General features: G+C 41.3%; 1 protein-coding gene across 10 annotated transcripts in view; it reads left to right on the top strand.

Moving 5' to 3' along the window:
• The window catches only part of FRY (FRY microtubule binding protein), a 590,409-nt gene that overhangs the window by 485,425 nt on the left and 90,095 nt on the right, over positions 1-14,889 (top strand). For all 10 annotated transcript variants that reach the window (XM_077484108.1, XM_077484099.1, XM_077484100.1 and 7 more), the window contains 4 exons: positions 7,404-7,507; positions 10,009-10,194; positions 12,705-12,903; positions 14,688-14,809. In XM_077484108.1, coding sequence (XP_077340234.1) covers positions 7,404-7,507; positions 10,009-10,194; positions 12,705-12,903; positions 14,688-14,809 — 611 coding nt within the window. The remainder of the gene's footprint in view (positions 1-7,403; positions 7,508-10,008; positions 10,195-12,704; positions 12,904-14,687; positions 14,810-14,889) is intronic.

Here is a 14,889-nt window from a genome sequence, read left to right on the forward strand (position 1 = left end):
CCAGTGGTGTCTACTCTAGTGAATGCTAGAACAGCTGCCACTAGGAAGTTTTATCATAACTTCTGGAAGACTTGTATTACTTGGTGTGAAGCCAGAAAATGGTATCCTCGGAAATATGTGATTGGGAGAATTCTCTTTTCTACAGTCAGCTGTGGAAATCAAATTGACTTATTGACTTTGAGTACAATCAGAGGTCATGTTTTGGCCTTATCTGTATTCTTCCAAAGGCCTTTAGCCTCCCATTCACTGATCCAAATTGTTATGCAAGGGGCAACCAGATTTTTAAGGCTGCTACCTGGTCTTCAGTGCATATGTTCACAAAATGTTATCAAGTGCACGTTCGAGCAGCCGAAGATTCAGCTTTCTGCCGCAGAGTACTGCGAGCTGCCCTAAAAGTTCTGATGGCTATTGTTTGGCAGGGCGTCTCCCTCCCCTCAAGGCTTTTGTTCTGGGATGTCCCAGCAGGTGATTAATTAGCCTGACTTTGTGTCCCATGATGTACTCAAAGAAAAGGATTTTAAAGGCAAGTATGATGTAAAAATCCTATTTTTTTTTTTTTTAACGTGACTAAATAGCTGAGCTTGGTAAAATAATGGTATAAATGGGCTAAGATTGCTGGTCCTGGTCTGACAACCTTTAGGTGTTCAGTTTACTACTTTGAAATATATATGTTTGGTTAATGAAGCTATTAAATTAAATACCAGGGATCCTCCACCTAGATGTTTGTTACTCTGTAACTCGCTTTTCATTCTCTGGCTTGTGATGTAGTTGTCCTGGTCTGCCCCATGGGCGATAATCTGCTCAATATTGGTCAAATCAGAAAAAGAACTCCTAGTAAGACCAGGAAGAGTGAAAGGAAAAGTCTCAAAAAGTTTAAAAAAGAGTGTGTGAAAGAGTAGTTTTGTGTCCATACCCAGAATTCAGCTTCACGTTGTAGAGTTATGATGAGAATGGTGAAGTGTTAGGGACAACTTAAAGTAACTAAAGGCAAAACTTTTTTTTTCCATTTTGGATAGAGTAAGGGAGGGTTTATAACCCCTGTCAGATTTTATTTTCACTCATTTGTGTCACATTGTGGAGATTTCCCTTCACTTCCTGTCCCTTTACCAAACAGGAAGTGAGAGGAAATCCTTAAATTCAGGGAATTCCTTGGGAACCCCCAGGTCACCAGAACTGGTATCCCCATTGAAATATTTTACTTTTCTGCGGAAAGCCTAAAATTTGGGATTTTCTTTTACTCTACTTTCAATAAGCTTTATTGAGGTGTTATAGGATACATAGCATAAACCATACAAGCATATAAAAGTAACCAGCATGGAAAATTCCAGAGTGCATTCGTAAGTCATTTAAATAATAATAGAAATGATTAACAATAAAGAGCCATAAGTATGTCAAATCACATATTGGTTGCACAGTAACGATTCACATTGTGTAAATGGGGAGAGGAGAAGAAAGGGTAAATCGTGTGCTTTCTGTACATTGTGAGATATGAGGGTCTGGTCCGCTGTGCAGAGAATAGCCAGGAAACAGGCCAGGGGGGCCAAGAGAAGAGCGGAGGGAGTGGAACAGTATAGAAAAGGAGAGAAAGGAACAAAAAGAGAACGTCGGGGACACCCATGTCCCATAGCTAGGGCTTCAAATGTCTATAGTAATGTATAGTGTAGCGGCCATAACCCTTTGTAGGGCGGCCTTGATTTAATGGGCTTACCCGGTTACCTCCGCTTGGCTTGTTCTTCCACGTCTAGGGGTTCCCAGGGTTGATACCAAACAACTTGGATGCTGACACCAATAAAGTCCTTTTGGAAGGTTTTATTTTGCAGTGATAACATCCAATAACACAGTCTCAAATAGGAACAGAGGGCACGGGTGAAGAACTCAGGTACCTTGAACTGCAGATATAACAAAGTCTCTAATAGCCACTCGCAGCTGGGCACTTCAAGGCTGAATAGATCTCTAGCCAGAGATCGTGGCAATCAGCGCGTTGATTCAAACTTGAAACAATCCTATGAACGTGTACAAGTTGTAACTAACAGTGAACAGGAACCTTTTTCCTCAGTACCTGGAACGATCTCTGTCTCCTTAATAGTACTGGAAAAAGTATGAATTCGTCAATGTCCTTCCCAACTCAGTAACCAGGCACTTCTCAGGTTACTACTTGTCGGCCCTCCTCCGAAGAGTACTCCCCCGGTCACTTCCACAAGCTGTGGTGCCTCTCCAAGCCGAGAGCACACCCGGACACCTTGAATCCTCCCTCCGTTACTGCGCCTCGGACCAGCCAGTTCCGAGACTCGGGAACAGACTGATCCCTACCCCAGACTAGACTGATATATTGGGGGTAACCAGCAGAAGCATGTTGCGGGATGTTGAGCACCCTGTGACCGGGACCCCTCGCGGGCTACCCCAGTCCTGGAACAAGAACAGACCACACGGTCCGCTCGAACTCCTCGCTCTAACACGTGATCCCCAACATCTTAAGTACCCCCTCCCAGACTCCTCAGTGAGGCCCGGCACACCCGCTGATTGGTTCCGAGAAGGCCTGGTTCTGGCCTGTCATGTGCACCTCACTACACACATGACCAAGCAGAAGTTCGAACATAGCCTAGCCAAACTGATGTCAAAGTCAACCTACATAATTAACCCTCAGAACCCCTACTGTTCTGAGGCAAAAACAAAATTTACACCTGTATGACACTTTGTCCAAAATGTCATCCGCTGCAATAGTTTTCTGGGGAAATGGAGGGATGAGCATATTGTATCCGCAGGGCCCAGATTTAAAAAAAATTCTTGTGCATATAAGAGATGCGTAGCCAATTTGAATTGGGATCTCGTGAGACCTGGGGGCTTCAGATGCAAAAGGACAAGGATCCCTGGGGAAGGGGCATGTTAGCAATGTTTGTAACAGTTTGAGAACCTTTTTTCAAAATCTGGTTAGCATGGAGCAGGACCAACATGTATGGGGTACATCCCCTGGGAGGGAGCAGCCACGTAAACACTTTTTCTTTCACTTTCAATGATGATGGTAAACCGGACAAATAGAGAAGGTGAATCTCCCCAAAGGGGACAACGACAGCAAAAAAATAAGCATTCTAATCCTGCTCCACTCTTTCCAAAACTAGAAAAAAAAGTTTTGCTTTTAGCTATTCTTTAATGGCAAGGATAGGATTAGAGGTTAGAGCATGCAGAACACTGTTGACTTTTCACCTGTGCTACTGTCACCAGGTAATTGACGCTGAAAGCTTTTTTACTGAGGGGAAGCGGCTCAAAATGGGACTGGGTATTTATGAAGTGAAAGTAGAAAACCAATGTCAGTGCATAAATCTTTATAGGGTATTGTATATCCAGCATTAGACCTAATGCGAGGAATGCAGGTGGCAGACTTAAAAAGAAATGTGAAGCAGCGGTAAGCACGCTCTGTAGGTTTTTTGTGCGTGCAGACTGAAGATCATGTGAGGGAGCTCATTCCACACTGTTATCAGTGCTGAAATTTTTTGAATTATTTTCGATGCTAGTGTTGAAAACAGACATTGGGAAATAGAAAACAGACATGTACGTTCTGTTCTGTATGACTGGTTTGCGTGTCTGAACACAGGTGCTTCTCTTATTTCACCAATAATGCACACAGTGGCTGGTGCTGATTGTCTACACCAGACTGTCTAATTCTCCCTGATGTATTACTGGTGTTAGGTAGTAGTCAAGGCATCAAAATAAAGAAAGTTTATTAGAGACCTTCCTCCGCCCATGCATTTAAACGACTTGGTTATGAAAATATATTGTGAAATACCACCTAATCATTTTTTACAATTGTATCACATGATCTAGCTGTCCTCCTTCATGTTTCTAGGAAAAGGGGACCCTGAGGAGGCTCTAGTTAATACAGTGCAATGTAGTCATATGGCACTGGAAATGGCAGAACAACTGCCATTAATGGCACCTGTCACTATTATAACTCATAGAAATTATTACAGAGATTAAGACCAATATTGATGCCCGATATGTCAGGAATGCACGCTTCAGTGATGCAGGGCTTGGAGGATGGAACTGATGTGTGGGACAGAGACATTCAACACTCCTGGTAGTGTTGAATGCCATAGAGACTGACAGAGGCATCAGAGATAGACGACACAAGCCTCCAGACACATAACTATAAGAGCTCTTCTCCTGCAGGGCACCTTCTTTTTTTAGCCACCCTGACGGGGTTACTTTAAGGTGAAAGCTAACAAAACCTACTTTCTGATGCTTTGAAACGTATAGTGGAGGAAAAACATGCTACGGATCCTTCAGAGTCAAATTTTAATGCTGTACTCTTTGGCAAACGGCACTACATTTGCACATGGCGGAGGTCACAAGGTTGGATTCATACCAAAATAAGCACAAGTTTTTTGAGCAGGGAGATCGTAACGGTAGTTTTTTGGCCATGATGGCTAAACATGAACAACCCAGGTGATTACAACCTTTGTTGTCTAATATTATTGAATCATATCAGACGGGGTTCAGGTTTGGTAGGGCTATCGATGTGAATTTGAGGCGATTATATACCAATATTCATGCCTCACATCTTAATACAGCTTCTAGGGTCATTGCCTCCCTAGACAGAGAAGGCTTTTGATACTTTGGAATGACCCTTTTTGTGGGAGGTACTCGGAAAGAATGGGCTTTCCATCCAATAGTATTTATAAAATGGTTGCAGGTCTTCTATAGAAATCCAACAGCTGCAGTGAAGATGGGGGGGGGGGGGATTGTTAATGGCTTTTTGATAATTTTATGATATTCCATTGCAGTGGGGTTGAGAAATTTAAATACTTAGGAGTTGTAATTTCTTTTTTTTACAAAATTAAACCAACTTTTTTCATCTTTTTTTATGGGGATCGAAGAATCCCAGGTATAAATTACCACCCCGATGCGCCCTTGTGAGCAGGGAGGACTGGCTTTTCCGGATTTATATAAATACTTTTTAGCCACTCAGTTGGTCTCGGCCGCATGGTGCTGAACTCCTCTACCCATCTGGAAGTGGCAGTAGTAGACTCTATGGATGCTCTTGGGGCCCTTTTATTTAGGGGCCATAAGGCACCATACCAGTTGACTCCTTCAAAGCTCATTACTATTCGAGCCTGGGAGGCCGGTCTTAGATGTAAGCATTATCCTAAGGGTGTGTTTTCTCCAAGTGCCCCTATATGGTTAAATCACTCTTCCTCAATTTTTTAAAGCACCAGAGCCTATTGCTTGGACAAAATATAATATTACATTACTTTCTCAAGTGATTACTGATCGGAAATGATCTGCTTTTTTCTACACTTACCTCGACTTTTAATGTCCCAATTTCCCATCCATTTAGATATTTCCAGCTTCTTCATACTTTTCATGCACAGTTTCCACAAGATAGTTTAACGATTATGGACAATCCACTTTAGAATTAGTGCTTAGGTCTGAGTGTCTGGATAAGTCCACCTCAAGATTGTATTCTCATCTTACTTTCTATCCTGCCATTAGAGATTCATAGAGCTAGGTTGGGTACAACATATACCAGATTTAGACATGGAGGATTGGAGGGGTGTGTGGGATTTCTCTTTCGTGATCTTTGATATCTTTGAGAGATTGCATGATCCAATACAAACTGGTACATAGAGCATAACACACCACGCAAACTTAAAAAGATAAATCCTGTGTGCTCTTCATAGTTTTGGCTCGTGTGGAGCAACTCAGGAGGATTTTACACACATTTTCTGGACTTGCCCATATATAGCTATTTTTTTGGGTGGAAATGGTGGATTTATTGAACTCTATCACTTCTGCTCTTTTACCGGTTTCAATGTCTGTCTGTTTACTGGGTCTAGTAGAGACTATTTTTCCTACAGTGTCTGAGCGAGTGTTTGCTAATATAGAATTATTTTACACAAGAAAAGCTATTGCGTTGCATTGGAAGAAACCTCGTTCCCCTACGCTCACATATTGGAAGCAATTGGTAAATAATAATCTTCCATTGTATAGAGATACTTACATGAATAGGGGTTGTCCTAGTAAGTATGATAAAGTGTAGGCACAGTGGCTGGACAAACCGTATACAGCATCAAATGCCCACGGGGGCTATTCTTTATAATATGTGCGTTCCCATATGAGAAATGTTTGGGGTCATTGGGGAAAGAGGGAATTTATGTCTACTTTATTTTCCCCCCTTTTTTTTTTCTTCCCCCTCCCTTTGGATTAATAATTGTTATATTGGATTTGAAACCATATTATATTTTTGGTTCAATGTGTGTGTTGTTTTGTTGTGTTTTGTTTTATTTGTTATTAAGAGATTTAATAAAAAAGATTTGTAAAAAAAAAAATACTCCCACCCCAGTTCTAAGACTATTCTATCTAACCCTGTAAAGAAAAGATTTGTATACTTACCTGTTTTGAAGCAGCTCCAGTCCAGTCACACATTCTCTACTGCAGCAGCTTCTGCATAGAGGAGAGATTGGCGACAACAGCGGCAAATTGCCTAGGAGATTACATCATCCATGGGCTTACTATGGGGAATCCGTTGTCGGCTGTCCCTCCTCTACATTAAAGCCATGCAGGGAGCTGATCATAGGACTGGACCAGCTTCAGAATAGGTAAGTATACACATCTTCTCTTTACATAGAATTGGCTTAAAATGGGGGTTGAGTAGGTTTAGCCTTAGTTTGCTTTTGACTGAACTTTAAAGTGATACTTTGCACACACTTTAACTACCTCCCACCCTCCTGAGTGGACGTTCAGGAACGTCCCCCAGAAGGAGGGGGATCGCGTGTGCCCACGCAGCAGCGTGATCCTGATGCACTCATGTCACATGGAGCATCTCCAGTTGGCAGGGGGGCTCTGTGATTGTCCCTCCTGATCACATGACGGCTGTGTCTAATCCTCTCCTCACATGGAAGTTGTCAGTGAGGAGAGGAGAGCGGATCGCTGAAGCCAGGGGAACGGCGGCAGCAGTGGGAACATGTTGAATGTTCCACCCTAAAAACAGGTGGAACATGTTTCCAAAGGTGAACTTATCCTTTAAGTTAAGTCAGAATTCTGGATCTTCCTGACTTTTCTGGGTAAGTCCTGAAGCGAGAGAACCAGAATGACACACAGGCAACTAGTATTTTCATAAGGAAATCAGCATAGTAAATGTATGTATTTTGCTACTGGCAGGTTTAATGTAAAATAAAAATTATGTAGTGTTCATACCTCTTTTTGTGTTTAGTAATTATTGTTTTAGTTTTAATTTTATGTATTAATCGGTTAAATACCAGCCATCACTGCATTCCAAAATACAGTCAGCCATGGTATATAGTGACCATACAAAGTATTGGCGCCAGTTTCACAGACAGAATGCTGATGAGTGTAAGATAACATCATTATACAGTGATTGGCTGAGCTCTCTGTTTTTACCTGTACAGGTGCAATATTGCTGTCATTTTCATGACAGAAATGGTGGTGGATCATAGTGTGAGAGAAGACTGGGCCCTACACCTTCCTCTGCTGCTACACGCTCTCTTCTTGGGCAAGTATTTTTCATCTACATATTGTATGTCTTTTAGCATGAAAGTCTCTTCTGTCCTTGCACAGCTAATTACCAGGAGAAATACATCCTCATTTAAGACAGTGTCTGAAATAAAAATTGTCTTTGTTGCTCAGTCCATTTCAATCTGCAGTGGAATATAATTTTTAGAGAATAATGCTTTAATTTGGCTGTAGTTGGACAGCAGAGACAGTACATGCAGGCACTCTGAAAACTGACCCATTCAAAGCAGAAATGCGTGTTTAAATACTATATATTTAGAAAATTATTAATAGAACACTAAATAAATGGTGCACAGGTTTTAATTGTAAAAATCTAATTGAGATAAAAAAAAAACATGGAATAGCATTGTTTGTTAGCCCTTCCTTTTTCTTCCTTCTCCTACATTTCCATTCACTTTACATAGCTACTTCTTTTTACTAGACTCTTGCTTTCTATCCAAATGCTTCCATTCTATGCTTCTCTTTCTTTCTTGTCCCTATCATTACCTTCTGTACCATGTCCTTCTCCTTAATACAGTACATTCTGCTCACTGTTATGCCGCTTTCCTTAATAGCATATTATTCTCCTGTCTACCATGCCCTTCTCTTTCTACCATGCCATCCCCCTGACTACCATGCCCTTCTTTTTCTTCCATGCCCTTCTTTTTCTTCCATGCCCTTCTTTTTCTTCCATGCCCTTCTTTTTCTTCCATGCCCTTCTTTTTCTACCATGCCCTTCTTTTTCTACCATGCCCTTCTTTTTCTACCATGCCCTTCTACTTTCTACCATGCCCCTTTGCCTCCATAAAATGCCCTTTTAAATCATCCTATTGTGCCCTTTTCCTCCCTCTCATGTCCTTCTCTTCCCTACCATGCCCTGCATACCTTTCACCTCTCTTTGAAATACTTCCATGTACTCCATACTCTTTTCTTGTCATATTCTTCCATTCCTTTTTTTTTTTTTTAAGGCCCCTTTCACACTTGTGGGGCTGGTCCTGCGACGTGGGACTGTAAAAGTCCCATGACCAGTCATACCCCATGATTTCCAATGAGTACCGTTCAGATTTGTATCTATCAGATAAGATCCCAATAAAATACATCTACGTTTTTGTTTGTAACGTGACAAAATGTGGAAAATTGCAGGGGTATGAATACTTTTTCATTAGACTTACTTTAGTACATTGCACTGTTTTATACATCCCTACCCTACCATTTCCTATATTATTCTCCCTTTCCCTACCTAATAATTCCTTCCCCTGGCAATATACCTTTTTGACTCTACCTCTTTTCCTACTCTGTCCTTTCCTACTATTAGTATCTGCTTATACTGCATATATTACTTATTTCAACTGAATTCACAAGATATTTTGGTTACTTATTTCTGGAATGTGAGTTTTATCATTTAAAAGACCAGCCTTAGTTTATTCTCCTAAATGTGTTCATTTTTAATTAATCATCTTTTTGTCTTAGCAATTCATGATATTGTTATTTGGCAAACTATTCTTGACATGTCTGAAACCACACAGATTAATGCATTTCCAAAGAAAGATAAAATGTTTAGTCTCAATATATTCTTATTTATTTATGGATCTTGTGTTTTATGCCCTAGTTCTGGAATCTTAGAGAGACCTGGAACATTTATGGTAATTGTTTGTTCTGGTATAAGAGCACTCGGGTGCACTGGAGGAGCCTCTCTGTCACATGGTGCTAAGAGAGGGTCCAAAGATATTCCTTGGAGTTTACATAGGTCTTCTTTTCCTTGGGGACTAATGGCGTGAAGTAAAATAGGTAGCTGTGGGGGTCAGCTTAAAAGAGAACTATGTTCTAATAAAGGTAAAAATAGAAAACTTCTACAAAAAAAAAAAAAAAAAGAAGCTATGTACACTTTTCTTAGGTGAACTTAAATGTCAATTGGATACCTTTGGTGCTAGAAATTATATTTCAATCCTGTTGAGTTTCTTGTAAGGTTGGGTTTGTTATCCAACTTTAGATATGTATTAGGGCAGCCTTTCTCAAACTTCTTACCCCAGGGGAACCCTTAAAATAATTTTCAGGTATCGGGGGAACCCCTGATAAAAACCATTAGTTGGGGGTCAGTGGAAACAATGTACTTTACTTTGGTGGTCAGTGAGAAGAATGCCCTTTTTTACAGTGGTGGTAAGAATGGCCCCCTTACAGAGAGCTATAATGATCATTGGTGTCATACCACTGGCTCCACCAAGTGACATTAGCTCAGAACTATGTAGGCACCATCAAACAGGAGGTAAATCAGCCACAGCTCAGGGAACCCCTAGCCACCTCTGGAGGAACCCTCGGGTTCCACATAACCCTGGCTGAGAATGGCTGTATTAGAGTAACAGATGTAATAAGAGAAAAGAAAATATAACGCAGCCTTCCACAGGGACCAGTCAAACTGCAGCTTACTGTGTTGAGATCAGTTAGTTGTGAAATAAGTAAATAGTTGCATGTCTGAATTCTAATCGTGTCTGTCATGATTTGCAGGTCTTGATCATTACCGGCCTGAGGTTTTTGAACATAGCAGAAAGCTCCTTCTCCACCTTTTGATTGCTTTGTCCTGCAACAGCAATTACTCTTCCATTGCATCTGTCCTCCTGCATGCTCGGGAGATAAATGAAGCAAAGACATTGACTGTGCAGTCTTCCTGCTCATCAGAGTATCCTTATACAGGTGATTAGAGATGGATTGGTGCAACTGAACTCTCACTATTCAACCAGATTAGCATTGTGCTTATTCATGCATCAATTGCACTGTAATGCCCCGTACACACGAGAGGACTTATGTCCGACAGACCTCCAAAGGAGTTCCGCCGGAGTTCCGACGGAGTTCTGGCGGAGTTCTGGCGGACTTTTCGACCGAACGGACTTGGACACACACCATCACACCAAACTCCGACGGAGTCGAACGTGATGACGTACGACTGGATTCGAATAAGGAAGTTCATAGCCAGTAGCCAATAGCTGCCCTAGCGTCGGTTTTAGTCCGTCGGAGTAGCATACACACGAGCGGATTTTTCGAAGGGGACCGGGTCCGGCGGAGTTCCGTCGGGAAAATTTGAAGCATGCTTCATTTCTAAAGTCCGTCAGACTTTGGCGAATCAAAAGTCCGTTGCAGCCCACACACGATCGAATAGTCTGACGGACTCAGTCCGTCGGAGTTTGGATGTTGAAAAGTCCGCTCGTGTGTACGGGGCATAAGGCCCCTTTCACACTGGGGAGGTGGGTGTGTCGATAATAAAACACTGCTATTTTTAGCGGTGCTTTACCATCAATTTCGCAGCACTAGTGAGGCGCTTTTACCCCCCGCTAGTGGCCCGAGAGAAGGTTAAAACCACTGCAAAGCGCTGCTGCTGCAGCGCTATGCCGGCGGTATAGCCACGCTGCCCCATTGATGTCAATGGGCAGGAGCGGTTTAGGAGCGGCGCTTCTTCACTGCTCCAAAGATGCTGCTAGCAGGACTTTTTTTTAGTGTCCTGCCAATGCATCGCTCCAGTGTGAAAGCTCTTGGGATTTTTACATGGGAGAGACAGCAGCGGCTCTTTCAGGGCGCTTTGCAGGAGCTATTTTTAGCGTTATAGCGCCTGCAAAGCGCCCCAGTGTGAAAGGGGTCTAATACATATTTTATAAACTAAAGCTTAAAGTAGCTTTCAATGGTGTAAACGGCAACTATGGTTTTCTCTACTCAGCAATACGTCTGTTTAAATTACATAACCCGTTATAGTTATGACAGCCTTTTATGTAGAATAGACATTCATTTTATGCGAAAGGACTTAGATTTTGGTTCTTGTTTCAAAACATTTTTTCTGAGTAGGACTGAATTTGCATCAGCAGATTTTATATCAAATTTTTATTAGCGATTTGGTTCATGTATAACTAATAATAAATATTCTTATGTTCTTAATACCCAAGTCCAGCCAAAACCTTTTTAGGTTTTTGATAGAGTGCACAAGAGTTAGAATTCAAGTGTATGGTTATTCCTTCTACATTAATATTAACATTGTTATTAATAATAACTATATATCATAACGTATTTTCATTGACATTGTTACTATTAGCAATAATAACACCACATTAATAAAGCTTTGTTCATACATTTTGAATGTTTACTTTGTTTTAGGATTTGTATAGGCATTATTCAACTTTACCCTCAAACCTCCATCTTGCAACTCTTTTACCTTGTGCAAGGTGTAAGAAACAGCTGTCGCACCATAACCTGGCTTGTAAAATTCTTCAGGGGTAGCTGTGGAGAGCGGGGATCAGCAGGGTGCACTTGATCAGTTCCTATTGATGAAAGATGAGCGCCCCAAAACTACATTTATCAAGAGCCTTTTTCCTAGATCTGGGGTCAGGGGAGGCTCCTAGGAATCAAGGCAGCTGCATTGTTTTGTTGCTTAAGAAGTCAGAGTTCTGTAGCCCAGCAGAATACTCAGGCAAGGGCGTATGACACTACTTGGGTTTTCATTGCAGCAGGGGCAGCGTTGCCAGCTAACTGGTCCTTGGTTTACTGTTTTGTTTTTTTTGGTTTTTGACAGGATCAGCATTTTTTTCTGTACATGCAGTATCTTTAAAGAGTTAAACATGGGGAAATGTGCATATATTGCAGCAACAGACTGCATATGTTCTTTTGATCACACCTGCACAGAGAAGTATGCCAAAGCTTTTGTTTATGGGTCACAGGAATGCACTTACTTGTGCCCTCCTGTGACCCATAGTCAGCTAATAGCAGGCTATTGCCCACTATCGGCTGATGAGCAGAGCCGCTCCAGGCTCTGGAAGGATCATGACAATAATAAACCCATACTTCTACCTTAAGGTTGTTGTGTTTTACATGTATTTGCACATCACTTTAACGTTAGTTCATTTGCTTTAAGTTACATACATTTATAGCAGTGAACATGTTTTAGCTACAGAAGTTATCCAAATTGCCCATAATTTCTCCCTTGTATAGTGTAGTTAAATACATTGGATGCAGACACATGAAGTCAATAACTATGCCTCTATCCAAAGTTTCTGAACATTAGACTTACTTTAGTACAATGCACAATAACCCAGGTACATGCTGTCCATGTGAATGAGGCCTAATCCACACTGCTGCATTTGCATGGATGTGTCTGTATTTAACAGTGTCTGTCTGTTGGCGGGAGAAACTGATTGAGCACATTCTTTCATTATCTGTGGCAGGAGGGTTTGACTTTCTGCGGGAGTACCAGTCCTCTCCAGTGCCAGACTCTGGCCTGAGCTCCAGCTCAACCTCCTCCAGCATCAGTCTGGGAGGAAGCAGTGGTAACATCCCTCAGATCAGCCAGGAGATTGAGGATGTTGATACATCAGCAGAGACGGATGAAAAAGCCAACAAGTTGATTGAATTCCTTACCACCAGGTGAGATTCCTGCAAGAAGCAGATTGCAGCTATCTGTAAATAAAGACATTTTTCCTAGGGTGCGTGTGATAGCAAATCAGTCTGAGATTGGAGTTATCGCTGTTCGTATGAATACCACGTTGCACTGTTCACCCTTACAGGCCTCTTGGTATTTAAAGGAGTGTTCACAATATTGTATTTGTGCTGATTTTACACATACATTGTAGTGCTATTTAATTTGCAATTGAAAGCTGCATGTCAAAGCAATCAGTAAATCCAGCATTTAGTCAGCTAAAGTTATATACGAATCATGTACTTTTCCTTTAAAAGTCAAATGTGGCCCCATCCCCCATTCGCCAGACCTTTACTATGGTCCCTTCAATGTGATGAGAGGCCTCATTGACCTGAAGGTGGAAGGGCGTGGGCCAAATTCAACTTTTACAGAAAATGTTGATGCTGCTTTGTAACCTTAGCTGTCTGTATGCTACATAAAGTTATCATGTGGGGATTTACCTGAAGATGACCTCTGATTGTGTAGCGTTCACTAAATGCTGAGTCTGAAGTGTCCACATTTGTGACAGGGTTATAACAAATATATCAGTCCATAGATGTATCAAATCTCAGCCGGTTCAGCAGGGATCCACCGAGATTTGATCCATCTATGGCAGGCTGGTTGTTCCCAAGTCAAATCGATCTACTTGGCTACAACTAGCCTGTTGGACTTTTTTACATACAATTACTGCCGGAGGCTATAGTCCCTAGCAGGAAACATTCTGTTCGCTGGCAGGGATGGCTCCCCACTGCCACAAAACAATAGCATTGCTGGAGGTAAGAGCTTAAGCTTAAGGAAATAAATCTGCATAATCCATGGGCTACTAAAGCTCAACACTGATAGGTTTGCATTTCCTGCCACACTGCTATTTTCTCTGCTGGTTCTTCTGGCACAGCATCTTCCGTCTTCTGCCACTGGGTGGCCACTGAGTGTGCAATTCATGTGCATGCGCACTGCAATTCCATAATCCCACCACCTGGCTGCACTCTTGGAATCTTACAAATTCTGGGAGTGTATACTTGCTGTGCAAATGCCGCAGTCTATGTACAGTTTTTCAAAGATTGCTAGCAGAAGGTAAAGGATTATTTTGGCATGCAAAGTTTCTTCTACCAAAAAATACTCTTATCTGCCAGCAGTTTTACACTGAAGCCACACTGTCTTTTGTGCACTTCTTTCTCCTCTTGCTTATTAGAACGCTTTGTGTTCTGTCTGGCTTCAGTGTATGAGAACGGAAAGCTCTCCTGATGCAACACCTGGCATGAAAGTGTAAAACAGTACATCATTTCTTAAAGTGCCTCATCAGATTTGGTTTTTCATTGCGGATAAAAAAATAAACATTCCTGGAGTTTTGCTTTAACTATAGGACCATATCAATTTTATTTATCTCACCCTGGCATGTAATGGTTGGAGATCTTTTATATTTACATCACATGCTAACAACACTATTGAAAAATGTTCTTGAAGACAAAGTTCTTTATATCTATTTTGATTCCTTTAATCCCAAAAACACTGCAAGGCACTTCAATGATCTGTGAAATACTCTCTTCTGAAGTTCCTGCTTCTTGAGAGAGCATGTTTTGAGCAAATTGAGATCACTAGCGCCATCTGCTGCCAGATCTGTAAAAGTAAAAATAAGAAAAGGAAATAAATATATAATGCAACATTTGAATAGTACCATATGTTATTGCTCATCTTGCAAAAAATAAAAAAATTTTGCTGCTATTTACGTTTAAATGTTTGTTTTTGACTACAGAGCCTTTGGTCCTCTCTGGTGTCATGAAGATATTACACCCAAGAATCAAAATTCTAGAAGTGCAGAACAGCTCACCAACTTCCTGCGCCATTTGGTGTCTGTGTTCAAAGACTCAAAGTCAGGTAAAAATTGGGATGCCATTTTTATTGGGAACAAAATTAAAAACGAGGACACTTTGCAGATTTGAACTATACATATTCAG

Source organism: Lithobates pipiens, unplaced genomic scaffold (assembly GCF_037356315.1).
Source record: "Lithobates pipiens isolate NorthernLeopardFrog02 unplaced genomic scaffold, aLitPip1_a1.2 Scaffold_16, whole genome shotgun sequence".
NCBI classification, from domain to species: Eukaryota; Metazoa; Chordata; class Amphibia; order Anura; family Ranidae; genus Lithobates; species Lithobates pipiens.